At 51.2% G+C, this 26830-nt stretch overlaps 1 protein-coding gene and 1 long non-coding RNA gene across 2 annotated transcripts in view; both read right to left on the reverse strand.

Annotated features, from left to right (window-relative positions):
• Positions 1411-6088, reverse strand: LOC106507029. Its single transcript, XR_002337475.1, has 2 exons — positions 2411-6088; positions 1411-2137 (listed from the first exon to the last, which is right to left on the reverse strand). It is a non-coding gene; the product is annotated as an uncharacterized LOC106507029 (long non-coding RNA).
• Positions 14411-26830, reverse strand: part of TTLL11 (tubulin tyrosine ligase like 11) — a 308449-nt gene continuing 296029 nt past the window's right edge. Inside the window, 1 exon segment of the mRNA XM_021068337.1 lies at positions 14411-20734. Within this exon segment, the coding sequence (XP_020923996.1) occupies positions 20442-20734 (293 nt within the window). The 3' untranslated portion in view covers positions 14411-20441.

Genomic DNA, 26830 nt, shown 5'->3' on the forward strand with positions numbered 1-26830 from the left:
GGGACACAGGTACAGCCTGAACAGAGGAACGAATGAGCATGCCAACCTGGAGGGCAAGTTCCCAGGGAGGTTCCTTCCTGGACCGCTCTCTTCCCTGGCAACGGCGAGCCTTGCTTTGCTCTCCATGGTAAACCAAGACGTAGCATGTTCTCAAAGCTTCTCAGCAGGTCCTGCAAGGTGCTGAAGTAACCCAAATGATGCTTCATCAATAAATGGGGTGGACCACTAAGAAAAAAAAAAAAAGTGACTTGGAAACAAAAACTTGAGATTAAAGCCGACTGTTGCGAAGACCGAAAAACAGAAGACATGTGCTTAAAAGTCAGTTGTAGTCCATGCTGGAACATCAGTTTAGAGAATTACCCAAGAATATTGCAAAAAACAAGTAAATTGGAAATTTGGAGAATTAAACAATCATACTAGCAGAAAAATAGGCAAAGGATATGAAATAGCAAGTCCAAAAAAGGAATATAAACACACAGTAAACAAATGAGAATATGCCCATTCATACTAATTATTCAAGAAAAGCAAATGGGGAGTTCCCGCGTGGCTCAGTGGTTAACGAATCTAAGAACCATGGGGTTGTGGGTTCAATCCCTGGCCTTGCTCAGCGGATTGGGGATCTGGCGCTGCTGTGAACTGTGGTGTAGGTCGCAGACGCGCTCGGATCCCATGTTGCTGTGGCTTTGGCATAGGCTGGCGGCTACAGCTCCGATTAGACCCCTAGCCTGGGAACCTCCATATGCCATGGGAGTAAGAAATGGCAAAAAAGACAAAAAAAAAAAAAAAAAAAGAGGAAGAAAAGAAAAGCAAATGGGTTAGAGAAATTAAATATTTTTGGTCCATCAGTGTTTAGGTAATAGAAACAAAGGAGAAATCAACCTAGGTAGAGAAAAACATATAAATGTATTAAAGAAAATAAGGTGCTTGGATTCTGCATCATGCATCATGTTAGATTGTCAAGGTGAGTTTTTTCTGTTATTGACTGTGGGGTCCACGTTCATTCAGCTTCGTATACTTAGCACCTAACATGATACTTGGCACAAAGTAGGTTCATACAAGGAAAGGTCATATTTCTTGACAGAGCAATAAGAGTAGGAATTAATTGCAAGAGTTTATCAGTCACTTAGAAATTCAAAGTGCATGTAGAAATGTGTCTGTGATGCGTGTGTGTGAGACAAAGACAAAGACACACACAGACATAGATGCCCTAGCAGTGATGGGTGTGGTGTGTGCCCACAGGTAGGCAGAGTCTACACATTGGGAGCCAGTATCCGTGGCCGTGTTTGAATGTCGTCTTGTTCAGGTGGCTTGTATGGCAGTGTTGAGTATTGCAGGGCTGCACCCCACAGGCCTGTAAGCCTCGTAGTTGCCCAGCCTCGAAACCAAAGAAAGAGCCCAGAGACAGCAAAGGAGACATCGACGGTTTATTGGAAATGGGATCTTACAGGTCTAAAACAAAGGGTCCTGGAGTGATGCCTCGCATGCACAGCAAAAGGCAGGCCGACACGGCAACAGTCTTCTCTCTAGTGTGGGGAGAAGGAGGCTGCCATTGAGAGGGGAACTGACGTCAGGTTGGCTCACACATCACCAGGGAGACCAGCACTGGGGCAAGTCCTGTACCGCCTCTCAGGTTAACAACCATCATGAGGGCAGATGATTCCCTTTAACAGACTAGCAGGTGGAGCCATTCCAGCCTAAGGACTAGAACGGTCACCAGCTGGGGCAGGGGGCAAAGGCTTAGGTGAGTAGGATGCAGATGAAGCAGCCACTGGTTAAGCAGGAGATGGACAAAGAGCAAGAGGCAGCCATCTAGAGTGGCCTGATGGTCACCCCACCCCTACCTACCCTGCATGCCCCATACAAGCTCGGTCAGCCCCCTTTCCACCATATCCATGGGGTCAGGTTTGTAGAGGTGCACTGAACCAAATGCCACAAATGGGAAACAGACGACAGCCCCTAAATGAGTTTCGAGAGTAAACCAGGCAACAATCAGGTCAGTTTTTCACGGAAGTCCAGAGGAGGATGACAGTGATATCTCACTGTAGACCCAGCAGTCAGACTCATTTCCCAGCCAGGACACCACTGTTGTCAGGCGGAGGACAGATTCCCTCTGCTCAGACCAGGGATGAAACACAAGCTGTTTGACAGACACAAAACAGGGGAGATCATGACCATTGAGCAAAACACAAGCAGTGGCAGGCAGCATTCTGAGATGACGTCACCCCTGCCCGCAGGTCCTGGCCTGGCCCACAGTGCCACACCACCTGTCCAACCTCGGTGCCCACAGCTGGTGACAAATCCTGGAGAGGCCACACAACAAGGGGACACAGGGCTAACAGGATGGTCCTTTCTCCAGGAAGGGAGATCTGTCCCACCTGTGGGGCAGAAACCCAAACCACTGGAGACTTACCTGCCAGTCCCAGGGCCGTTTATAATGTGCTCCTGGGGTGGGTCCAGGGTGAGGTCCAAAGCGAGTTACTGTCTTGACCCAGAGTGGGCAATGGCCCTTCTGTGGTCGACAGCTGAATTCAGATGGTGACTAGCTATCTGGGTTAACCCAGTGTAGGCACTAGGACCACTGCTCCTGGGCTGTGCAGTGATGGTTCTTGGGCATCAATCAGCCTCCTGGTCCACGCTGAGAGTGGGTTCCCATCTCTGTTAAGCCTGGCAGCAGTGGGACTATAGGATGTGTGGAAACATCGGCATGCAACATTCTTATCGGCCGTCTCCTGATCTTCAGGGTGGGGTCCTTGGTCCCTCTTGATGACCAGGGGTTCCCGTGGGGGAGCACACAGATGTTCTAGATCCCGAATAGTGGCTTTTGCATTTTTCAGTTACTCAGGGTGACCTTGTTAATTGTCTTCCTCCTGATGGAACCCGCTGCAGAGGGCATTAGCTGTTGGGGCATCACATTATTTGGTTGCTCTGCCCCTCCCAGAGCTGGGATTCCCCCACTCCCATAGCCCATAGCTGGGACCCCCTTCCCATAGTCCATAGCAGGGCTCGTAGCTGGGACCCCCTCCCCATGGCCCATGGCTGGGACCCCCCATACCCTATAACCTATAGCTAGGAACCCCCATACCCTATAGCCCATAACTGAGACCCCCCATGCCCTATAGCCCATAGCTAGGAAGCCCCATACCCTATAGCCCATGGCTGGGACACACTTCATACCCTATAGCCCATGGCTGGGACCCCCCCCATACCCTATAGCCCATGGCTGGGACTCCCCATTTCCCATAGCCCATAGTTAGGATACCCACCCACCAGCCTGTAGCTGGGACCAGTGGCCCAAGGGTACTCTACTATTCTGCTATTACCACAGGCCTCAACCTAACCCTTCCTGGTAACTAGCCACATCCAATTTACAAGCCTCTCTCCGAATTAATATCCCTAAAGCCTGTGTGTGTAGTTGTTTAGAGTGGTGGGTTGGGGGTACCTTGTCTTACCCAACCGCATAACACCCCAGTATTTCACAGATAACCCAGGTCCTTGCATTTGTCGGTGTTCACAAGTAGCAGCCAAGAGCACGGGGCTGCTACTTTTCAACTAGAAAGAGACTGAGTTTAACAGAAGATCATTCCATAAGGGAAGAGAAGGACACCTCTCATGGTGATCAGCTGTCACAGGGCCCCATGTGCTGGTGGATGGCCAGCCTGGGTCACCCCCACAATTTTCTTTCCCTGTCCTTATCTCCTGGCATCTCAGCACTCACAGGAGTTTCTTCAGCTTCCTGGCTGGCTTGACAATTGTTCGGCTGCATCCTGCAGGCCTGTAAGCCTTGTAGTTGCCCAGCCTGGAGACCAAAGCCAGAGCCTGGAAATGGCAACAGAAACATCAATGGCTTCTTGGATGGGGTAACTTACAGATCCAGGTCTGAAACCAAGGGTCCTAGAGCGACAGTCCACCATGGGCAGCAGTGAGACATGGCAGCAATCTTCTCTAGTGTGGGGAAGAGGCTACCATTGATAGGGGAACTGACGTCAGGTTGGCCCACCCATCACCAGGGAGACCAGCACTGGGGCAAGTCCTGTACCGCCTCTCAGGTTAACAACCATCATGAGGGCAGATGATTCCCTTTAACAGACTAGCAGGTGGAGCCATTCCAGCCTAAGGACTAGAACAGTCACCAGCTGCGGCAGGGAACAGATAGGCTCAGGTGAGTAGGATGCAGCTGAAGCAGCCACTGGTTAAACAGGAGATGGACAAAGAGCAAGAGCGCAGCCATCTTGAGTGCATGGACCATAAAGCATGTGCCTCAGTTTAGTTTGCACAGAGCTGTGGTGGGTGCATGCAGCATGTACTAAAGGCAGAAGCGCAGGCCTGTAGGGGTGGGGAGGGTCCCAGGAGGTGGGGCAGAGGCAGATGCACTGTGCTGTGACCAGGCCGTGGGCATCAGGGGCCGAGTCCCTGGCTGGCCAGTCCCTAGGTTTTGCTACAGCAGTGGCTGAGAGCCAGGGGACCCAGGGACAGAGGTAGGTGAACAGGGAGACTGAAGACAGGGGGCAGGGGTGGAGAGGGGACAGGAGGACAACACAATGCTTTGAGAACCCCTCTCTGCGAGCAGCACCCAAGGTCAGGCCCCATCACTGGTCCCTGCCCCCCACAACCTCCCTTCCGGGCCATCCCCTCTTCCTTTCAAGCTATAGACAGGGAGTGAGTTCAAGGTCCTCCCACTCCCACTGGAGGTTTGCGAAAATGGTCCTGGCACAAGGAGGGAGCAACGTGCTCATTATAGGAAATGAGCAGCACAATTGCATTCTAATAAATCAGCGCAGATTTCCGAGCAGCACGGGGTCTCTCGGGCTCCCTGGGCCGTGGAATTCAATATGATATGCTTCAGCCTGTCAGCTAATGGGCTGCTGCTGGAGGCCACGTGACCCAACCTTCCCAGGGACGTTAAACGATGCTGAAAAGTAGCCCAGATTTATTTATCAGGGCAGTGCCTGTTCCTGCCTGTGGGCGTGTGGGGAAATGACAAGTTATGAAAACAGGTCTTTGTGAGCACAGTGGGAGGGGACAGAGTTTTCACGCTGCCCCAGGGTCTGGAGAGACAGCCCATGGCCTCCCTCCTCTCCCTGCTGCTAGGCGTGCCCCAAACCGGGGTTGTCGCCAGCTCACCCAGGGGACACACCGCCCTGAGGCACAGAGCAACACTTCTCCACCTGTTAAATCCATTCATTCAATTACCTTTCCCTCTTTCATTCATTCCCAGAACATTCCACCTACTAGGTACTGAGTTACATGCTAGGTGCTATCGGTGCTGCCAAAGGGACGCACAAGGCCATTAAATAAACCAGATGGTTTAACTGACTGCCATGAGATGTGCCATCGATTCTGCTTCCTATAAGCCTCTCGAGTCTTTGCCCTTTATCCCGGGGCCACCGCCAGCTTCCTACGCTGGGACCCTGCACGGCCTCCCAGCCACCCTCTCCACTCCCTCCATTTCCTAAGCTCAGTTACCTTTCAAACCACAGCCCCCATCACATTGTCCTCTGAACACTCTCCACCAGCAAGGAGGACATCTTCAATGTGGCCTGAGCGGCCTGCAGGGCTGGCCCTCTGCCAGCCTCCCCTGCCCTGAATGGTCCTCATTTTCTGAGCCGGATCTGCATGCAGGGCCTCCTTCCCTGCCCTTGGGTCCTGGCACAACCCTTCTATCTGCTCTGCTCACCTCTCTGCACTTACTTAACCCCTGTGCAACCTTCAGCTCCAGGCAGGCAGACTTGCATCCTCGCCTCCCCAGGGCTGGTGCAGTGAAGATGCTTGGTAGTAAATGATTCAGGGGAGGGAGGAAAGAGAGCGGGGTGAACCGGCTGAGCGGGACTTAATCAAGTGAGCAAGGCCCTGACAGGGCTGGTGGAGGCAGAAACCCCCATGCGGAGCAGGAGACAGGAGTCCAGATGGGCCACGGGGACCAGACAGGGAAGTGCAGCTGGGAGGGGCTGCAGGGATACAGGGGAAGGACTGCCAGCAGTCACAGCAGCAGGAGGTCCTGCAGGGCCCAGGGGGCAATGGTGCAGGGATCAGGGCTGGCCCAGGTGGGTGTGGGCAGAAAGAGTTTGGAGTTTACTGAGTTCCCTTTTGGTGGTGGTGGTGGTGGGGTTTTGCAGGAAGTTCCCAGGCTAGGGGTTGAATCGGAGCTGCAGCAAGATCCCAGCCATATCTTCAAGCTGCAGCAACACCAGATCCTTAACCCACTGAGTGAGGCCAGGGATAGAAACTGCATCCTCATGGATACTAGTCGGGTTCCTAACCTGCTGAGCCACAACAGGAACTCCTGGGGAGGAGCTGCTTTAAAGCCTACCTCCCACCAGGCCTCTACAGACCAGGAAGGGTCCCTGGGCCCTGCTCTTCTGGGCTAACTCCCTGGCAGAGGGATTTGTGCCCACTTTGTCCTCCTGCAATGACCCCCTGGGGGATTTAGGGGAGGGAGATAACCTGCTCTGTGAAGGGCCTTCCTTTATCATCTGGAAAGAGCCATAGACTACCACATTTTTAAGTTAAAATTTTTTTTAATTTAATTTTTAAATTTAAAAATTTAAATTTTTCTAGTGAGTCCTCACTGTACACTCATGGGATCAACTGTAATAACCAATCTGTTGAAACAATCTGAAGAACCAATCTGTTGCATCTTTTTTTTTTTTTTGCCTTTTCCAAAGTGTTGAAGAGATATTTATACAAAAGAACAGCCTATCACGTACGTGCACAATTTTGCATTAGGCTGAGAAGGCTGAGGAGATTCTGGGTCTTCACCTCTCACTCCTCACGCCCACTGGGTTTGGCTGTCAGAAGGCTGCCTTCACAGACTCCCAGAAGCAGAGAAAAAATTAGTTGGCATCAGTAGGGAGAGGAAAGGGGGAGGAGCTAGATAGAGGTAGGGGATTAAGGGGTACAAAACATTACATATAAAATAAGCTTCAAGGAGACACCGTGCAACTCAGGGAAAATAGCCGATATTTCACAATAACTATAAATGGAACATAACCTTTAAAAATTGTGAATCAGGGAGTTCCCTTTGTGGTTCAGCGGTAATGAACATGACTTTAATCCTTGAGGACTGGGGTTCGATCCCTGCCCTCACTCAGTGGGTTGGGAATCCGGCATAGCTGTGAGCTGTGGGTAGGTCACAGAGGTGGCTCAGATCCCGCGTTGCTGTGACTATGGTGTAGGCTGGCAGCTGCAGCTCTGATTCCACTCCTAGCCTGGGAACTTCCCTACGCCGCTGGTGCAGCCCTAAAAAGACCGAAAAAAAAAAAAAAAGACCAAAAGTAAAAATAAAAATTTTGAATCACTATACTGTACACCTGTAACTTATATAATATGTACATCAGCTATACCTCAGTTAAATTTTTTTTTTCCCAAAAGAAGGCTGCCTTCACTCATGCCCTCATTCATCCGTTCCACACACATTTCCTGAGCACCTCCTCTGACTGGGGGTGGGACCAGACACAAACACCTGCAGCCCCATGCTAGCGAGAGAATCACCTGAGAGGGGGTTAAAGGGACACACAAAGGTTGGGGGGTGGTGGGAGGGAGAGGAGCCTGTGAAAGTGGGGTCAGCCGAAGAGGAAGCTCACCAGGCCACAAGGGAGGAAGTGTGTTAGGGCAGAAGGAAGAGCCTGGATGTAGTCCTGGAGGAGTTGGAAGAGATGGGTTTGGAGGACTGGCAAGAAGTGATGGGAGCCCTGAGCTAAGGTTCCTAGGCAAGGTGGTTGCTTGGCAGGATGCCCTGCCATTCACCTCTAGGGGGTGCACCCCAAGGTCCTTCTCTGGGTGTCCTTGCCCCCTGAGCTGTGCACGACCCTCACCGCTGCACTTGGTGGCCCTGCTTTGTGGGGCTGGGGAAGCTAGGCTCTAGATGGACCCCTAAAACTAAAAGGGGAGTTGGAAACACTGGATCCAGGTGGCGGGAAGTCGTTTTGTGTCTTTAGGAAAAAGGGTGACACGATCAGATTGGCATTTCAGAAAGGCCACTCCAGCAGCCTGTGGAGAATGTGTTGGAGGCAGAGAGACAGTTGGCTGCCAAAAAATGGCCTGTATAGAACACACATTTTGCAAAAAAAAAAAAAAAAGAAATATGACAAAAGGCTAATTCTTTTCATCTGCAAAGTGATGCTACAAATCAACAAGAAAAAGACCAGTAGAAAAAAGAGCAAAGAACACAAGCAGCCTGTTTGTAGAAAAGGAAATACCAAGGACTTTGAAACGCAGTCTCCACCTCATTCACAAGAGAAACAAAAATTAAATCTATAATGAGACGATGCCATGTGTTTTGCCCACCAACTGGCCAAGGTCAGCGTTTTGACAGCATGCTGTGCTGGGGAGGATGGGGGGATCTGGCCCTCACACATTGTTTAGTGGGACTGAAAATCGGTGCAGCCACTTGGGTTGGCAATTTGGCAATACTGGTTGCCATTTAAAGTGCATGGAGTTCTCACTGTGGCTCAGTGGGTTAAGAACCTGACATAATGTTCTTGAGGATGCAGGTTCCATCCCTGGCCTCACCTGATAGGTTAAGGATCTGGCGTTGCATATGTGGCTTGGATCCCGTGTTGTGGTGTAGGCCAGCAGCTGCAGCTTGCTTTCAACCCCAAGCCTGGGAACTTCCATATGCCACAGGGGCAGCCACAAAAAGAGAAAAAAATGCACGTAGCCTTGGGCCTACTTGTAGGACACACTCGCACATGTGCGTAAAGATGCGTGTACTATAATCCCTGCAGCCCTTTATGTAGTAACAGAAAACTGGAAGCAAACTAAATGCATCAACTGAGGACAAGTTAAGTAAATGAAAGTATTAAAAGTAATTATAGCGCGTGGTGTAATAGCTTGCCAATGGCACCATTAAAAAACTGAGGCCAAGAGTTCTCTTATGTTGCAGTGGGTCAAGGATTGGCTGTTATCACCGCAGCGGCTTGGGCTGGTGCTGTGGCACAGATTCTGTCCCTGGCCTGGGAACTTCCACATGGTGCAGGTGCGGCCAAAAAACAAAACAAACAAACAAAAAGCTGAGGTCAGCTGACATGTACATGTCATGCAACAGTCTCCAAGAAACAGGGTTACGTGAAAAGCAGAGTGTAGGTTAGTGGATACACACATGTGGAAGAATTCCTGTATGTGCACAGTCTTTGAAAGGACACTCAAAACCCAGAAACTATAGCTGCCTCTGGGGACAGACTGGAGAATTGAGAGACAGGGTTAGAAGGGAGAGTACTTGTTACTGACATCTTTTTGTGCTGTTTTTGTTTTAGTCATCTATACACATTAATATCATATGTGTATTTATGGGTATAACATATCTTTGCTGCATATTTTTAAAAATTATAGCAGCCTCTATAGAGAATAGTATGGAGGTTCTTTAAAGAACTAAATATAGAGTTACCATATGATTCAGCAACCCCACTCCTGGGCATATATCAGGAGAAAACTCTAATTCTAAAAGACACACAGACCTCAATATTCATAGCAGCCAAAACATGTAAGCAACCTAAATGTCCATTAAAAATGGATGGGTAAAGATGTGGTACATATACAAAATGGAATACTATTCAGTCATAAAAAGAATGGAATGCTATTTGCAGCAACGTGGATGGATAGAGATTATCATATCGAGTGAAGTCAGTCAGAAAGAAAAAGATGAATACCATATGATATCACTGATATGTAGAATCTAAAATATGACACATTATATTTTTCTCTATTATGAATAAGACTGTACATAATAAAAAAATATGACATTATCACAACATTGTGAATCAACTATACTCCAATAAAGCTTTAAAAATAAAATATGACACAAATGAACTTATTTACACAACAGAAATAGACTCACAGACATAGAAAACAAACTCATGGTTTCCAAAGGGGAAAGAGGAGAGGAATAAATTAAGGATTTGGGATTAATAGATACCTACTGCTATATATAAAATAGATAAACGACAAGGACCTACTGGCTAGCGCAAGGACTTATGTTCAATATCTGTAATAACATAATGGAAAAGAATCTGAAAAAGAATATATATATGTGTGTGTATGTGTATGTATATACGTGTATATGTATCTGAATCACTGCTGTATAACTGAAACTACACAACACTTAGAAGAAAGAAAAAGAATCGGAATGACAAGAAGAAGCCCAGTGGCTGAGGGCCATTCCCAGGCAGCGAGGGTTCGTCTTACCCAGTGTCCTCAGGGAATGAATTTCCATGAATGTGAATTTTCCAGATATATTACAAGAATCAAAACTCTTTAAAAGCTTTTTTTTTTTTTTTAAGAGAAAACCTGTGCAAAATGTTTACCATTCTTCCATATTTTAGCAAGTGAAGAAGATGGGATGTGTGCGAACATTTCCTGGCTGGCCGTGGAGCAAAGGGCGCTTGGCCCCGGCATCCAGGGCTCCTCTCTGCCCCTTCCCTGCCCGTCAGGTGTCACCTCACACACAGCATGTGAGCACAGAGAAAAGGCTGAAACGAGCGTGTCATTTCCAGACCGGAAACCCTGGGCTCAGAGCAGAGGTTCTGGTTGTCATGACGCGTGGGTGGCTGGAGTCCTGGGACGTTCTGACCTGCAATAAAGCTTCCCTTTGCCTCCTGTCCCACCTCAGAGTCTCTGTGGTGGCCTGTGGGCCGGGAAGGGCAGTCTTCTGTGGCCTTGGGCAAGGCGTGAAGCTTCTTCAGGACTCAAGGTCTCCTGTGACTGGCGGTAGAAGGGGAGGGCTGTCACCTGATGGCTGGGGTGACCCCAGTGTTTGGGACAAAGTTGGTCCTCACACATTGTCCCCATTTTCTCCACTGGCCTCCCATGCCCACACAGCCTGGCACATTCCTGCCCAAGTTATGGGGACCCGGCCTCCCAGGACCCCTCCGCCCTCACTTTGCTGCCTAGTCAGCCAATTCCCAAGGGGTCCTTATTCTGAGAACCTAGTTGGGTTGGGGCGCCTCCAGGAGGCAGAGACCCATGAGGCCTTCCCTTGAGGATTTTATCACATGCCAGGGCTTTTCAGAGAAGCGTTTGCTGACATGCTGCTACCAAGGCCTCTCCCAGAATCTCCCACTTCTGCATGTTCTCAGGCGCCTCCCTAGGCAGGACTCACCTACCATTTGAAGGCAGGGGTGGGGGCCCATCACAACAGCCTGGAGGAGAACCTTCTGGGGTGCCTGCTCCACCAGGCTGGGATCGCAAACAGGCTTCAGCATTTCCCAGCCAAGTCACTTCACCTCAGTTTTGAACCTCAGTTGTCTTAACTGTAAAATGGGATGATAATAACTGTATCCTTTTCCTGAACATGCTTCTTGGGCTAAATGAACTAACAACAACTGTACATCCAAGTTGATGTGTGTCCTGTGCCCGGCATGGTCGGGCCATTGCACGTGCTCAGGAAACGTGAATGAGGGATGTGGTTACACTTCCCCCACCCCCAGTGCCCTATGTTGTGACACAGCTTCCACCAGCCACCAGAGGAGCCCTGATGCCACTGGATTCCCTGCCCTGAGCCTGCTTTGTGCAGGGCCTACCTCTTCAGCAGGCCGATAGCTGCAGCTGGCTTGGCTGGACCACATGTCTCTAGGCCTGAGGGCCCCAGCGCCTTGGACTGAGGGCTCTGCTCCAGCCTGGGAAGGGCAGACACTCTGTCTGGGACCCAGTCGTGGCCCCTCTCCTCCACAAGGGGGAAACTTCAGCTTTGGACTGTGTTTCCCAGGGCTTGGGAAGGCTCCCCAAGGATCCTGGAGCTGAGCTGCAAGAGCTGAGCTGAGCCGAGCTGTGCCAAATACAGAGCCTAGGATGGGCTTTCTTGGTGGGAGGATAAAGATACTCCCAGAATCCCCTGGCTCAGGAGTCTTGGAAACGCACGTGCCCTCTATCCCTCTGTGCTTCTCAAATGGGGGGGGGGGAAACGCGATGGGGGCGGGGTGCTCCATGTAGCTCCAAGGCAAACATGGTCATTTTCTTGGAGCAGCAATTTTATTTGAAGTCGAAGGGGAGTAAGGCATTGTTATATTAAAACAAATATGAGTTGAGGCAAAATGGTTCTATATGTTCACCCAAGTCCCATTTCATTTTTTCAACTTGGAGGTACAGGAGGAATTTCCCAACATCCCCTGCACTTACGTTGGGGCCAGGTGGACCAGGTTCTGGCCATGGGCGTGTGGGCAGTGTTGAGGTCAGCACTCCCTGAACAACCCATTCCTGAAATACTCCTGTCTTCTCTTCTTCTCAAAGGCAACTGAGAAGCAGTCCTTGAGGGAAGACGGAGGAAGCAGCCTGGACTCTGCACGAAGGGGCATCATTCTGGAGAGCCCCCGGACCCCCCCATCAGATTTGCACAAGTGAGAAATAAACCTCAGAGGTATTCAGCCACTGTGACTTGGGGGTTATCTCAGCATCCCATGAGTCAGCATCCTGACTAAAACATGGATATAATATGGAGCCCAAGGCAATATACACAGGATTTTTAAAGCTAAGACATGAGGCTTCAAGTAAGTGACTGCTTGCAACTGGGGTCTGGGCCGTACCCGCAGAATTTTAACCTGCTAGTCTGGGCTCTATTTGATGCCATCACCATTAGCAAGAGACCCAGTGATCCATTGATGCCACAGCCACTGTCCCCAGAAAGGGCTCAGAGCAGATCTTTGTAACTGCCCACAGGAGATCTTGAGGGAGAATGAGCACATCACACGGTGAGTATCTGATGATTGGAGCCACATGAGAAATGAGCCCAGCGCCGGTCTCTGAGTTCCCCAAAACCATTCTATGGTGGGCGAGAGAGGACAGTCCAGCTCCTGCCTTGGGCCCTCAGGTGAATTTGTCCAGCAGTGGGTCACTGTTGCCAGCATGATGCATGTCTTCCAGGGCCCAAGTGGCTGGGGCATTAGTGGGAGCCACAGCTGGGCTCAGGTGGCTAGGGGAGGAGGCTGCTATGGCCATGACTTCAAATAAGTTACTTCTCCCAGGATCCTGGCTTTATCACAGGTAAAAAATTGGAGGTGACGATGACAATGGCATTTGAAGCCTTTTCCTTACATGCTGCTGTAATATATAAATCAGAACAACCAAACAACAAAACCAACAACAACAACAACAAAAAAAAAACCCCAAAAAACAGAACAGCCAAGCTACTCTTGGGCACCCTGGAATCTAGTTTAAAAGCCTTGAACTAGAGGCTGGTGCTGGCTTCTGCTCTTCAGATTCCCTTGCTCAGGAGGCCTGAGCTCGTGTCCCTAACTTCTGGGGAAATTAGACAACATCGTTCCCTTCTCTGGGCTTCTGGAATTCAGTGACCATGGATACAATCCTATAACAAAGCCCGTTATTAGCGGTGAAGCTGGAGCTGCTTGGGTTAAAGACAGAGTGGGGTCTGAGCCCTGAGGGGCGCCACCTGTGCACAGGGCTCCTGGAGGAGGCAGCGATATGGAAAGGCCCCTGGAAGGCATACCTGCCTGGTGGCCGAGGGCCAAGGCAGTGCTAACCTCATGCGTGGCTGGGGCAGCCTCCGCACTGGGCGGGGGGACCGTGGGAGGCAAACCTGGGTTTCTTCAGCAGGGAGCAGGGTGCCAGCTCTGCCCCAGGGCTGAGCCATGGCCTGCGGGCCCAGGAGTCTAGGACCAAGGTGCTGGCACAGAGTTGGAGCACAGGGTATGTGCTGGATCCGAAGGTTTCATAACATGGAGAACCTGAGGGGTCCAAAGGACCAAGGAGTTCCTGAGGTGACAGAGCCTCACTGTGGAGGGGCTGTGGGATGTGACACCCTCTGCTGCTGTTGGGCAGCGGTTTCCAGGGGGCAGGGACCCCAATTTATTTGTAACTCAAGGCCATCTGCCTTTCACTTTCCACCAAGTGGTCCAGAGGCTGGAAAAGCTTCAGAGCAGATGTAGGGCGTTCCCACAGGGTCAAGGCCAGGGGTGGTGCTAGGAGGGGGGCAGGGCCTCTGCACCCAGGGATGAAGCCATCAGCTGTGCCAGCAGCACCAGGTGGCCCCTTTGGTGTGCTTGAAAGGCTCAGTTCTCCAGGGAGCTGCCCTGCGCCCTGAGCCTCCCCATGGGGGCGAAGCTTGCCACATACCCCGCCCAGCCTGGCGCCCTCAGCCCCCAGGGCAGGCGCCCCGTCAGTCTCTGCCAGGTGGCCAAACTCTAGGGACACGTCACTCCCTCCTTCAGGGAGACTGACCCCAGTGGATCAAGGATTGGGGGATTTTCCAAACCCTTCCCTCCATCTCCCCCAGGATCTCACAGGTTATGAGGCAATATTTAGCGCCCCAGGCAACCATTCGCCATTAGGGGAGAAAAAAAGTTAAAAGGATCCCCTTTCTCCCCAGCTGACCCCAAAACGAACAGGCCCTGTCCACCCCAGTGGGTTTGCTGTCACACAGAAGAAATCAGCGGTACTCGGAAGCCGTTTCTATGAAGGGCCAGGATTCGGCGATGCTCAGCTCTGTTTTATTATTGCATTTTACAGAGTTACCAAGACAACTGAGGCCAAGTAACAGAACCTTGACTTTATGCGCCATGAAAATTTAATAAAGAAGTTTTAAAGGCTTTTAAGAGGCAGAAGCAGCAGCCCAGCAGCAGAGCCCCCACAGAGGGAGGCGGGTAGGAGCGTGTGGGGCTTCCTGCCAGACCTGGAGGAGCCCGGCCTGTCAGGGCCATTGAGGTGGGCGGAAGTGATCCCTGGCATCCGTCTGGTTCAAGTGTATCGAGACTGGTCCTTTTCTTGGAGGACATTTATTAACACACTTTCTGATGCCAAGTCCATGTCAGGCTCTTTATATTGGCTATGACCCCATCTCCACTGGGCAGGCCAGGAAGAGGGCAGGGGGTGAAGAGACCAGTGGGTCCATGGACAACAACAGATGCAGCCAAAGACCCCCATGCTTCCCACAACCTCTCAGGGCCTCTGCTGGGATTCTTGCTGTCCCTGTTTTGTTTTGTTTTGTTTTTTTCTGTCTTTTTTAGGGCCACACCCACGGCATTTGGAAGTTCCCAGGCTAGGGGTCGAATTGGAGCTGTAGCCCTTGGCGTACTATACCACAGCCATAGCCACGAAGGTGCAGTTACCTACGACCTACACACAGCTCATGGCAATGCCAGATCCTTAACCCAATGAGCAAGGCCAGAGATCGAACCAATATCCTCATGGATACTAGTCAGGTTCGTTACCACTGAGCCACGACGGGAACTCCTCACTTTCCTGTTCTGATGCAAGAGGTTCTGAAGGGAAAGAGCCTTGCTGACTCCTTTCATTGCCCAGTTCCTTGGTTATTTCTGCAGCCCGGGAAGAGCCCGGGGGGAGGTGGCACGAAGCCACAGTCCTGGTCGGTATCTTAGCAAACACCTTCAAGTCAGAGGAAATGTTTCCACAAGCCTCCTGGTGAGCTTGTTATGTTCCCCCAGGGCTGCAAAGACCCCCTCATTTCCTCTGCTCTCTAAATAAGACTCAGAAGCAATTTGCCAGAAAGAAGCAAAACGTCAGTAATTTTGCCATTTTATACCAAAGCTCAATAGTGCTCAGTGCATGCGTGTGTGTGTGTGTGTGTGTGTGTGTGTGTGCATGTGCACGGGTGTGCACACACACATGTGCATGTACAAGCAATATGCTGCGTGGCTTTTCTAGCTTAGACAAATCAAGACTTTTGGGTACTAGAGACGGAGGTAGCTGAATATGTTAACTGTTCTACAAAGCTCCTTTGTCCCTGGGGGTAGAAAAAAAAATTCAAACTTATCTCATGAGGGAAAAAATCATATACCATATGGGAAAAATTTCTCTCCCATCTGTCAAACTCAATAGGAGATTGGCAAAAATATCAATCAGGGTGAGAGGGATTTTGGGTTAAGACGGGTGAGTTTGCCTCATTGGGAGAGGAGGACAGCGCTGAGCCGCTCATCATTTCTGAGTTTTGAGGGAAGGGGCTCAGATGCCAAACATTCAAGCCCAGTTCTTGATGCTGAGGCCATGGAGTTTGGGGCACTAATAGAAGAATGAAAAAAAAAAAAAAAAGAGTAAGCTCTTTTGGAGTAATACTCTGTCAATCACACGGCAAATTCCAGGTATCAGGGGAGCAGCAGAAACCATTTTTCACCCTGTGACTGTCTTCAGATATGTGAGGATGAGGGGGGGCGGGGAGGGAGGGGAGCTGACTGTTCCGCCTTCATTTGTCTTGATGGATTACAACATTCAAGGAGGAACCTTTTCCCTTCATTCCTTGACACTTTGCAGGAAACCAGAAGCCCGTCTGAAGATAACGCGGCATTCCAGCAGCCCTTGGGTTTACAAAACGCTCTCATGTGTTATTATGCTTTCCATCTCTTGTCTTCTGCTCCCAGAGATAAAGTGAGAGAGGACCTGTCACCCCCCTCCCCGTGCAGCTAAGGAACCCGGACCCCACGGAGCCTACACCCCCAGGGTGCTCGGCTCATACAAGCAGATCAGACAGATCCAGGCTAAGCCCGGGAGCCCCAGGACCAGCCTGAGACATGGGTTTCTGTGTCTGGGAAATGGGGCCAAAACCCTCTCCCCACTGGGTTGTAGGAGCGTTGAGGCATCATGCAGAACAGCTATGGGGCTGAGAAGGGAGCATGAGATTTGGGGCTGGGCTCTGCTTTCCACTAGCTGTGGGGCTTTGGGCGAGTCAGTCTCCCCCACTGTGAAAAGAGGGTCATAAGCCTCTTCATCCTTTGCTGGGTGGCTGGGAGGATCCCATGAGAGGATGGAGGAAAAAGGACTCTGTAAAACTGTGATGCATCGAATAGATGTCGCTACACTCACATGGGAAAGGGATTGGTTCTAGAAAGGCACGGAACACCATGCCAACGTCTGGGCTCCTCTCCAAAGTGGTCGCACTCACTGTATTCACATCGGGATTATCTGCTCTGAACTAACCAACCCCCTCCCCACCCCCACCCTTGCTCCCACCAAGGCTGCCGGGCGGGAGGGACAGGCTGGACACCCACTGGAGAAGCCAGGGTGACCACCATCCAGCCAGGGGCCCTTGGTCTCCAAGCCTGAACGAGATGGGGGTGCCCATGGGGGATTCAGCCCAGACCTGAGCCCGGGCACAAAGGAACACAGAGGGACTTCCCAGGGTCAGAGGAGCCACTGTCTGCTGGGGTCCCGGAATGGCTGTCACGCCCACTCTCTGGGGACATGGAGGTGCTCACAGATCAGGGCATCCATAGGGTGAGGGGGACAAGGGTTGCAGCTCAGTCTCCTGGCCTGGGCCCCCTAAAAAGTCCTATGATCCCAACCTACATCTGCAGGGCCACGTCTCGGTGCCCGAGCGGCCAGCATGAACCCGGCACCCGCCTGACTACGGAGAAAGAGCTCGAAGCTTGGTGGGAGTGAAGGCAGTGACTCTACAGCACCAGTGTGATAACAAGGACTCTTCAGGCTCTCGCAAGCAGGAGGGGGTGGTTCATAGTTTGGGGGACTGCAGTGGGGACATCTGAGCCGGGCCTTGAAAGATAAGGAAGTTTCTACTGGACAGAGGATAGCAGAGGGGATAGCAAGGGCGGGAACCCGGAGCAGGTCCGGCCCTGTGACCCTCCCGGGGGTGGGAACTGGCACATTCTCTCTGGTAACAGCAGACACAAAGCGCCGTGGGAGCACAGAGGCTGCCCGGGGCGCGGGGGCACTGAGTGTGGATTTAGGATGGAAAGGAAGGAAGGATGGAATCACGGGGAGCCTGGAATGTCAGGTTAAGGGGCTTGGGCTTTATCTGGGAAGAGGGAGGGTTGACTGAATTAGAGGATCGTGGGGTCAGCTCTCTGGTTCTCACTGTTCCTTCTGGGCTGATGGGGGTGGAAGATGGGTGGAAGGGGCTAAGAAGCAAAAGACTGATGAAGTGCAGGCAAGGGATGATGAGGTCTGAGCTGGGAGAGCAGATGGAGGACAAATAAGAGGGATCCAGGCCCATGGGGAGGGTTCTGTTGGGACCATCACAGCTAATGGCCACACCTAATCCAAATCGCCTTTACAAACACCTACTGCTGGCTCCATTCTGCCCAGGCTGTGGAGTCAGAGCTCCTGACCATACTAACGGAGGAGCCAGCATTTCCTCTGGGAGGCACGGAGGAAAGGAGGAGACAAGGCCAGCAATGAAGGGGGAAGGATGCTTTTTGGTACACCAGAAGGGGCGCGGCAGGCAGGGATGGAGAGGGGCAGTGGCCCAGGGATGCACGCAGCTGGAACAGCCCAAGCCTGATTTCATCTGTCCATTGAACCCACTCTCAGTGCTGGCCCTGCAGGGACTCAGCCAGTGAACAGTGACAGGTCAGGATGGACTGTGCATGGGGGCATCAGGAGGAGGAGGAAAGGCAGGAGGGCATTGGGGGGAGAGGCTGGGATGGAGCCTGAGAGGACGCTTCTCAGGGAAGGGCTGATCCCACAGGCAGAGCACAGGGACTCAGCGTCTCCTGGAGCAGCTCTCTTCCAGGAGGAAGGAGACGCTAGCTTTGGCCATCACTTCAATTACACGCTGCAAAACGAGCAGCCAATTACCGAAGAGGATAAACACAGTGGGGCTTCCTATTAGGTACTAAGGGGTGGGGGAAGCCTCTCATCACTCACTCTGGTAATGGAGCCGCCTCTGATTCTTCCTGTTCAATGGCCTCTGGTAAAATGGCAGCCTCATTTTCCTGATGCTCACTGCAGGCCCTGCTTGCCCTGGAGGGCTCCTTCCAGACAGTGGCCCCGGGGGTGGGGGGCCTGCCCAGCAGCCTGCCTCCAGATGATGTGCAAAACGTGGGCAGAGGATGGTCCTCACCCTGGGAGCTGACTTCCCACGTGGCCCCAAACAAAGTAGCTGGAATTCAGCCTATTGATTTTTTTTTCCCCCTAAAAATTCAGAAGTGCTTGGTTGGTTTGGAACCTGAAGATTGCACTCCTTGAAAGAAGGGGGCTTCTGGCCAGAAGGAGGGTAAGGATTAACAGAGCCCCACCCCAACCCCCCAAACACACACATCAAACAACTTGCCAGTGGTTGGAACCATCCTGGATTAACAACCTTCCTTTTGGGTTGAATGATATACCTGGGGGCGGGGGGGGGTGCTTCCAGGCCATTCCTTTCAACAGACAATTTTGGAGCATCTGTGATGTACCAGGCTCTCTGTTGGACCTTGACTCAACCACTCCCACCAGTTGGAGTGAAGGGGACTTGGATCAGAGACAGGGAAGGATGTTGAGGAGGAAGAAGAAGAGACAATCGGGAGAAGGAAGACATCTGTGCTGGTCTAGGACACACCTCTGCCATTGACCTTCCCCCACCCCTACATGCGTGAACATTTTCTGAGTCTGACTGTGTGTCAGGCGCCGTGCTAACTAATGCCTTCAAGATCCCCCGTCCTCCTCACTCAGAGCCTGATGGTCAGCTCCTTTCCCCCGCCCCGTCCCAGGATCCCAGGGTCCTTTAAGGAGGATCCTGTGGAAAGAACCACATTAGCTTCAAATCCAACAATGCTCTGGGGAGCTTGGCTTTGTAAGGGTGGTCTCCTGCCTGCCTGGTGTCAGTGGATCCTGGACCCTGACCTGCCTGCGGCCATTTCCCCAAATGCTACCTTTGGCTGCCCCTGGGGCTTCCCTTCTGAGAGGGGGCTGCGGGGGACATGGAGGGAGATGAAGAAAGGGTCTTGTGGAAGAAGAGCGAGGCTCCCCTTTTCCTGATTTCTGATACTGCTCTGATCCCTACGCAGGTCTGACTTCCCTCCCCTCTGAAGCCCCGCCCCTGAGGGCTCCCATTAGAGGCCATGTGACTTGGGGGACTCCTGCTTTGGGATCAAGGTCAAGCAAAATGGGACAGAATGACCTCAGAGGCTCCCGCCGGCTCCTACAGTCTTAGTCTTCTATAGCTCCCCCTTAGTTAATCATATCTTAATAAATAACTCATCGAACACCGCAGCAACAGGCAAGCTAATGAAACCAGCGAGGCCAGTCTGTTAACTACACCCACGTAGCAGCACACGATGGGGGTGGGAGAGTCGCGCACGCCTCCTGGATAGTTCCAGTTAGTTTTCACAGAACAGGTGATAGGAAATAAACATGATGCTCCTGGACTCGAACTGTATCCTCTCCAAGGCCCTGGCAGCCCCTGACTTGGCTGCCTCAAGTCCTTTCCTTTCCACGGCTCTCAGTCTTGGGGTTGGTTGGTGCCCCCTGCCCCAGTCACAGCAGTTTCATCCTGGTTGTGGCTTCCCGTGAGCCCAGAATAGAAGATGCCATCTGTCATGTTTTGGGTATCATATGTCCGCTGCCGGCTCGCAAACAGGTGGGCCACCAAGAGGCACGGGGAGGAGGGCGGGTAAGAATCAGGCAGCCTCTTGGCAGAATGTAGAGATGATTAGCAGGAATTGCAGGCGGGAATTCTCAGCATCATGCCTTCTTTCCACCGGCAGGAGACCTGGGGGTCTCTTGGGCCCTGAAGGGCTCCATCGTCATCCCGGAGGACCAAGCGGCCCTCAGGACAGAGCATGTCTGGAACGGGAGAGCTTGTGGGCACTGTTTGTGCAAGGCGGGCCATGGCTCTCGGTCAGCTGGGCTGTAGAGGCAGCCTCCTGAGGGGTGCCACTGTGAGGGGGCCGGCCCCCCGACGTGCCACTCTGGCCACACACCAGGCGCTTCTCATCCAGCAGGGACAGGTGGTACTCACACAGGTCGATCAGCGAGGCCACCTGCTCGTGTAGAGGCAGCATCTTGAACTTCCTCTGGGCCAGGTAAAAGAAAGCCTCCACAAAGGCCTGCAGGCACATCCCTGTGGATGAGAGACCAGTGTGTGTTAGAGGGGCTATGTGTGCAGGTGGCTCAACCAGGCTTTTTCCCCCTAGCGCTTTCATTCTGGAAACAAAACAGGGCTGATTCAGACTGCCTGCTGGGCACCAGCCAGCAGGCATTCGCAACCACCTGCAGATTCAACCCTTAAGCAACCCTGTAAAGAAGGGTCAATGAACCCTGTTTTGCAGATGGGAAAACTGAGTCTCAGAGAAATGGGGAGACCCTGGCAAAGTCAACTGGGTAGAAAGCAGCGGGGCTGGGATTTAAACCTAGCCCTGTGCTCCGCCATAAAATGTTCCCATTAAAACCCAGCCCACTACTTTTATCAGAAGGGAAAAGGGTAGGAAGATGAGCCCAGTATGACAGTGACATTCTATGTCATCTGTATGTTCTATATCCTGAGAGGTGTCAGTTAGATGGGTGCGTGCATTTGTCAAAACTCCGCAAATTGTACCTTAAGATGTGTGCATTTTGGTATATGTAAATTTTAGCTCAAAGAGTAAAATATACCTGACCCCCTGCCCCAAAAAAACCTATATTCTAGGTCTTAATAGGAGTCCCCACTACACCCCTGGAATGTTCTTCTTCTACTTTGCCTCATAAAATCCTACTTATCTTTGAGACCTGAGCTGAAAAATCACTTACTCTAGTAAAATCTCCTCTGAGCCTTAGATTAAATCCGGCCCCTGGAACAGGCCTCTTGCACTTTTTTTTTTGGGGGGGGGGTAACATCTACTGCAGTGTCTTCAATGTTTATTTGTGTGGTTCTTTGACCACCTCTAGCTTCCCTGCTGGACTGTTAGCTCCAGCTCACCACAGTGTCCCAGTGTAGTTGGACTGAGTGTGGGACTTCAAGGGCTCTCCAATGAGATAAACTCTAAGAGCCTCTGGCCAAGATAAAAATGACCAGACCTTATGACCCCTTCTGTCCCACTGCAATTGTTAACAGAGTTCTTAAGCTCCTCCTGAGCAACCTGGCTTACTCCTTTCTGCCCTGTACCAGGAAAGGCATGTGGCCCACTCTGCACTTCGCCCCTCTAGAGGCAATATATGCCCCAACCAACCAGCAAGTGCATCCTAAGACCCCTCCTCTCTCCTTTTTCCTTGGACATGACCATGTGCTCAGGGTCAGCTCTCCCTGATTATCAGGTGGTCATCTTGCTGTGCTACCAGCATTTCTTATCTCAATAAACTCTTCTTTCTCTTCACCTCGCTATACTGGAAATTCTTTTTTCAACCCCCACACAAACCACAACACTGAGTACACAAGTGAGTGAATGAATGGGTCTGTGCTAGGCACTTCACAGATGTGCCTTGGAGAGGTCATTGTTATGATGTCACATTGTATAGGTGAGGAAACTAACAATCAGAGATGTTGAATAACTTCCCTGAAGTCACACAGCCAGAGGATTGTGGCCTGGAATCTCAAACTCTGACTCCCAATACTTTGAACTAAGTTGTGCTGCATGAAAATTTCCAAGTCTTCCCAATGTCCTAGTGAAAATGAACTCTGGGATCCAAACTCATGGGATCTCCTGGGCTTCTTGAGGAAGGTGGTTCTTAGGCTGGACCAAATGTCACATTGTATTTTTTTTTTTCATCTTTTTAAGGCCGCACCCACAGCGTATGGAGGTTCCCAGGCTAGGGGTCCAATCAGAGCTGTAGCCACTGGCTGACACTACAGCCACAGCAATGCAGGATCCGAGCTGCATCTGTCACCTACACCACAGCTCATAGCAATGCTGGATCCTTAACCTACTGAGCAAGGCCAGGGATCGAACCCATGTCCTCATGGATGCTAGTTGGGTTCATTAACCATTGAGCCACAATGAGAACCCCCCCCACATGGTATATTAGATGAGGCCAGCTTCCACTCTGCTAATCCACATCTTCCCAGTAGCCTTACTTCCCAACTCAGATGGGTTAGTCACCTGCTCTGTCACTGCAGGCAGAAGCCTGACCTGGAGTTTGTAAATACTGGATTACATACTGACCCTAGGGCCAAGAGATTTTTTGTGTGTGGGAAACTTGTTGGAGCAGAGCAAAGAAGTTGGTTTTTTTTGGGAGGGGGGGTTGTTTTTTGTTTGTTTGTCTTTTTCCAAGTCCATCAAAGCTTCTTTGCTCAGCTTCTCTCAATTCCAGATGATCTGGAAGTCCCCTGCTTGGTCTTGACAGGAGTTGATAAAGAGAACAGTAACCCTTTTAAGGTAAACAGAGGCCTGGTGCCGGCAGACACACAGAAGAATGGAGGCCTTAGTCTAAATGAAGAGACAGACAGATATTTCCTGATCACCAACTCTGGGCCAGGGGTGTGTGTGTGTCACAGTCGGTAGGAGGGTCTGATACACTCAGGATGGAGAGGCCAGGATCTGAAGCCAGAGAAACCCTGTGCAGTCCCCGCCCCCACCTTCCCAAGGGTGTAATCCCAAGGGCACTACTCCAAGTGCCAAGTCCAGGAACTTCGTGTCCCTGGTCTCTGACAAGATAAGGAACTCGGGCCAGAATGTAAATCACCCTCCGCATCAATCACATGGTTTCGTCTGGCTGGCAGTTATTCTGCAGCAAGTCTTTCTGTAAAGGGAGCTGCAATCATTTACATTCTGGCTCGAGTCACCTGCCCAAAACTGTAAGGAGCATCTCGTGGACGGCAAGTCTGAGCAGCTCTGGGAGCCACACCCCCGTCCCTCAGGCTGAGCATCACCACAGCCTTATCAACATGCAGATCCTGGGCTGGGGCCCGAGACACTGAATTTCTGACAGGCTTTCTGTGGTACCCAGGCTGCTGGTCTCTGGGGCGCACTCTGAATAGCGATGACTGAGCACCTTTCACTCAACGAATACTCGCTTCCTTCCCTTAAGAGGAGGCAGACTATGACTGGAGCTAGAACGCACAGAAAAAATACAATGCAGACCTTTTTTGGAGGAAAAAAAAAAAAAAAGCATGGCTAAATCACCTGGAGGAAGACATTCTAAAATGGGAAGTGGGGTTTAATGGGTTATACTTGGTTTCCTTTTGGCTTGTCTACATTTTCTGATTTTTCTCTAGTAAACATGTGTAATTAAAAATAGGCAACATGAGTTCCTGTTGTGGCTTAGCAGGTTAAGAATCCGACTAGTATCCACGAGGATGCAGGTTTGATCCCTGGACTCACTCAGTGGGCTAAGGATCTGGCGTTGCCGTGGGCTGCGGTGTAGGTTGCAGATGTGTCTCAGATCTGGCATTGCTGTGGCTGTGGCGTAGGCCGGAGGCTGCAGCTCTGATTTGACCCCTAGCCCAGGAACTTTCATGTGTCATAGGTATGGCCTTAAAAAAAAAGCAACGGGAAATTCTAGAGAGTGCAAAGAGGTGATGTGGGGGTGGCTGCTCTTAATTATAAAACCTTTGAAACTTTTTGAAGTTGAAGACATTATTTTGAAGAAACACAATGCAAACTTTCTGCATATTCTACTTTGATAAAAAGTTTATATATATATAAAATAGAAGAGAAATGAAGAGGAATGGACATTACTGACTTTTGTATGAGTCAGGTACACTATGCCTGGTGTTCTGATACTTAATACAACTCCCATTATGCAGATGAGAAAACTGAAGCCCAGAGACAAAATAGCTTGTCCTCAGGTCACATACTGGTAAGTGGCAGGGCTGGGATTTGAACCCAGGCCTCAGGCATGGCTGATTCTGTTGAGAGTCCCCTGGAGGGTGTGTTGGAAGACAGACTAGGGCCCCACACCCAAAGTCTTAGTTGTGAAAGTCTGAGATGCAGCCTGAGAACGTGCATTTCTAACACATTCCCAGGTGAGGCTGCCAGTTGAGACCTACTTTGAGAACCCATCCCTCCCTCCTCCCCCACGGCTGAATTCAGTCTGTTCATACTCTGAGCCCATCTGCAAAAAGAGACTTGCTTACAAAAGGGCCTGCCCCCGAACTGGGAGAAGCTTGACTTTGGGCTAAAAATGTCTGCCTTTTTAGACAATCTGATTGAAAACAGACTCAATCAGTTTATTTTTAAAAGACTAATGATGGGACTAGAAAAGAAGGAATTTGTTCCAACTTTGCCTCGAGTCCTCCCTTGGTTTCTGAGAAACCACACATTCCTGGTTCCTTCCTGCGTCATCGCCTGACCGCTAAGGGGGCCAGAGCTCTGATGCCCTCTGAGAGGCCCTGCCCTTCTCTGTCTGTTCTGGAGCAGACTGGACCTGAAAGGTTCTAGCGGGCCAGGCCACCAGGGCCCTGCAGGCCAAGGTGGGACTTTGGGTTTCACGCTGAGAAGTTTCCAAGTGACACAGTCAGGTGGCTGTCATGTTGACAGCAGGTGGCACGGGCACATGTGAAAGAAATCAGGGAGTCCCATTAAGGGGGTGCTGTGCTGGTCCAAGTGAGGACTAAGAGTGGTTTGGACCAGGAGGCAGTGGAGCAGGTGGTGAGGGGTGATGAGATGCTGGGTAGAGCCTCTGGGTGGTGCCCATGGCTCTGCCGTCTGGTGATGGGTGGGATGTGGTGTGAGGGCAAGCTGGGCATCCTCAGGAAGGAGGGACTCCAACACCAGGCTGAGGGGACTGGCCTTCCCCCTCAAGGCTATTGGCTTTCAGACATTTTATGCATAAAATAACCTAGAACCTTGCCAGAAACTCAGGTTCCCATTTTCATTCCCCGGATGCTGTCTCATGAGGCCCCAGACATGGCACTTGAAACCGCAGCCCTTCACAAGGGTGATCAGAAACCTTGGGAGTGAACGCTCCCTCCCAGCCATGGCTTTAAGGAGTGAATGCTCCCTCCCGGCCATGGCTTTAAGGGCTCCCGAGGAGGCAATGGAGTAAACAAGCGAAGAACATGGTTTTGGAGGAACCAAGGACTGGGCTAAGCCCTGCCGTGGGGACTCAGGAACGTTTGGGGATGCACAGGACAAGTTTTGCCTCTGAAATCCCACCACCCAACTTTAACCACCATTTTCATCTGCTTGGGCTGCCAAATACTGCAAGAAAACACCATAGCTTGAGTGGATCAGACAGCACAACTTTATGCTCTCATAGTTTTGGAGGCCGGAAGTCTGAGACCAGGGTGCCCCATGGTTTGGTTCTGGTAAGGCTCTCTTCCTGGCTTGCAGGCAGCCGCCTTCTCGCTGTGTCTTCATCCGGCAGAGAGAGGGCGCCAGCTCTCTGGTGTCCCTTCTTATAAGGACACCACCAGTCCCATCAGATCAGGGCCGCACCCTTATGACTTCATTTATCCTTAATTACTTCTGCAGAGGCCCCACCTCCAAATATTGTCACACTTGGGGGAGTTAGCTCCAACATATGAATTTGGGGGGATGCAGTTCAGTCCATACCATCCCGGGCCAATGCTTGATTCTGCTGAGGTACACCCCGTGCTTGGGGTGTACCATTTCCTAAATCACTGAGATTACTTGAGCTAACTTAGAAAAAACATAAGAAATCCTTTACCTCTTTCCTGCTCCTCCACAGCCCGGCTGGGACACCCCTTGCAGCTCTGATTGGGAGCTGGAAGCATCTCTTTGGTCACATCGCATCAGTGACCATCACATTAAAAGGGATGAATGGACAATAGTATTTAGTATTCACTGAGCCCTCCTCATCATGTGCAAGCCCTGGGCTGAGGGCTGCACTTAGGTTATTTAACTGGGTCTCTCAGAATCTCATGAAGCGAGTGTTACCATCCATCCTGTTTGATATTCAAGAGGCTTGCCAAAGTCATAGGGCTGGTAAGGTGGCTGACCCTAGGACCCTTCCTGCAACTTCTTTACTCCGCTGCTGCTTCGAGACCCTTCGAAGAGATGGCCGAGTCAGGGAATTAATTCCAGACCCTTAGAAGGAAGTAGTGATGCCACCTTGAGGGAGCGAGAGGGAGGTCCCCCCACCCCACCCTGGCACACTGGATGTCAGCAAGAAGGTGTGGTCCCATCTGCAGGGCTGTGCAATCTGGCTTTCCCCACCTGCACCCCCTCCTGCCCCCCCATCTCTGAAGATACGATGTTTTCGAAACTTCATTTGGGCTGACGGATGTGGCTGGAGAAAGCAGCCTTTGAAATGTTCCCATGTAGCCATATGCACAGCTCTC

Source organism: Sus scrofa, chromosome 1, assembly GCF_000003025.6.
Source record: "Sus scrofa isolate TJ Tabasco breed Duroc chromosome 1, Sscrofa11.1, whole genome shotgun sequence".
NCBI lineage: Eukaryota > Metazoa > Chordata > Mammalia > Artiodactyla > Suidae > Sus > Sus scrofa.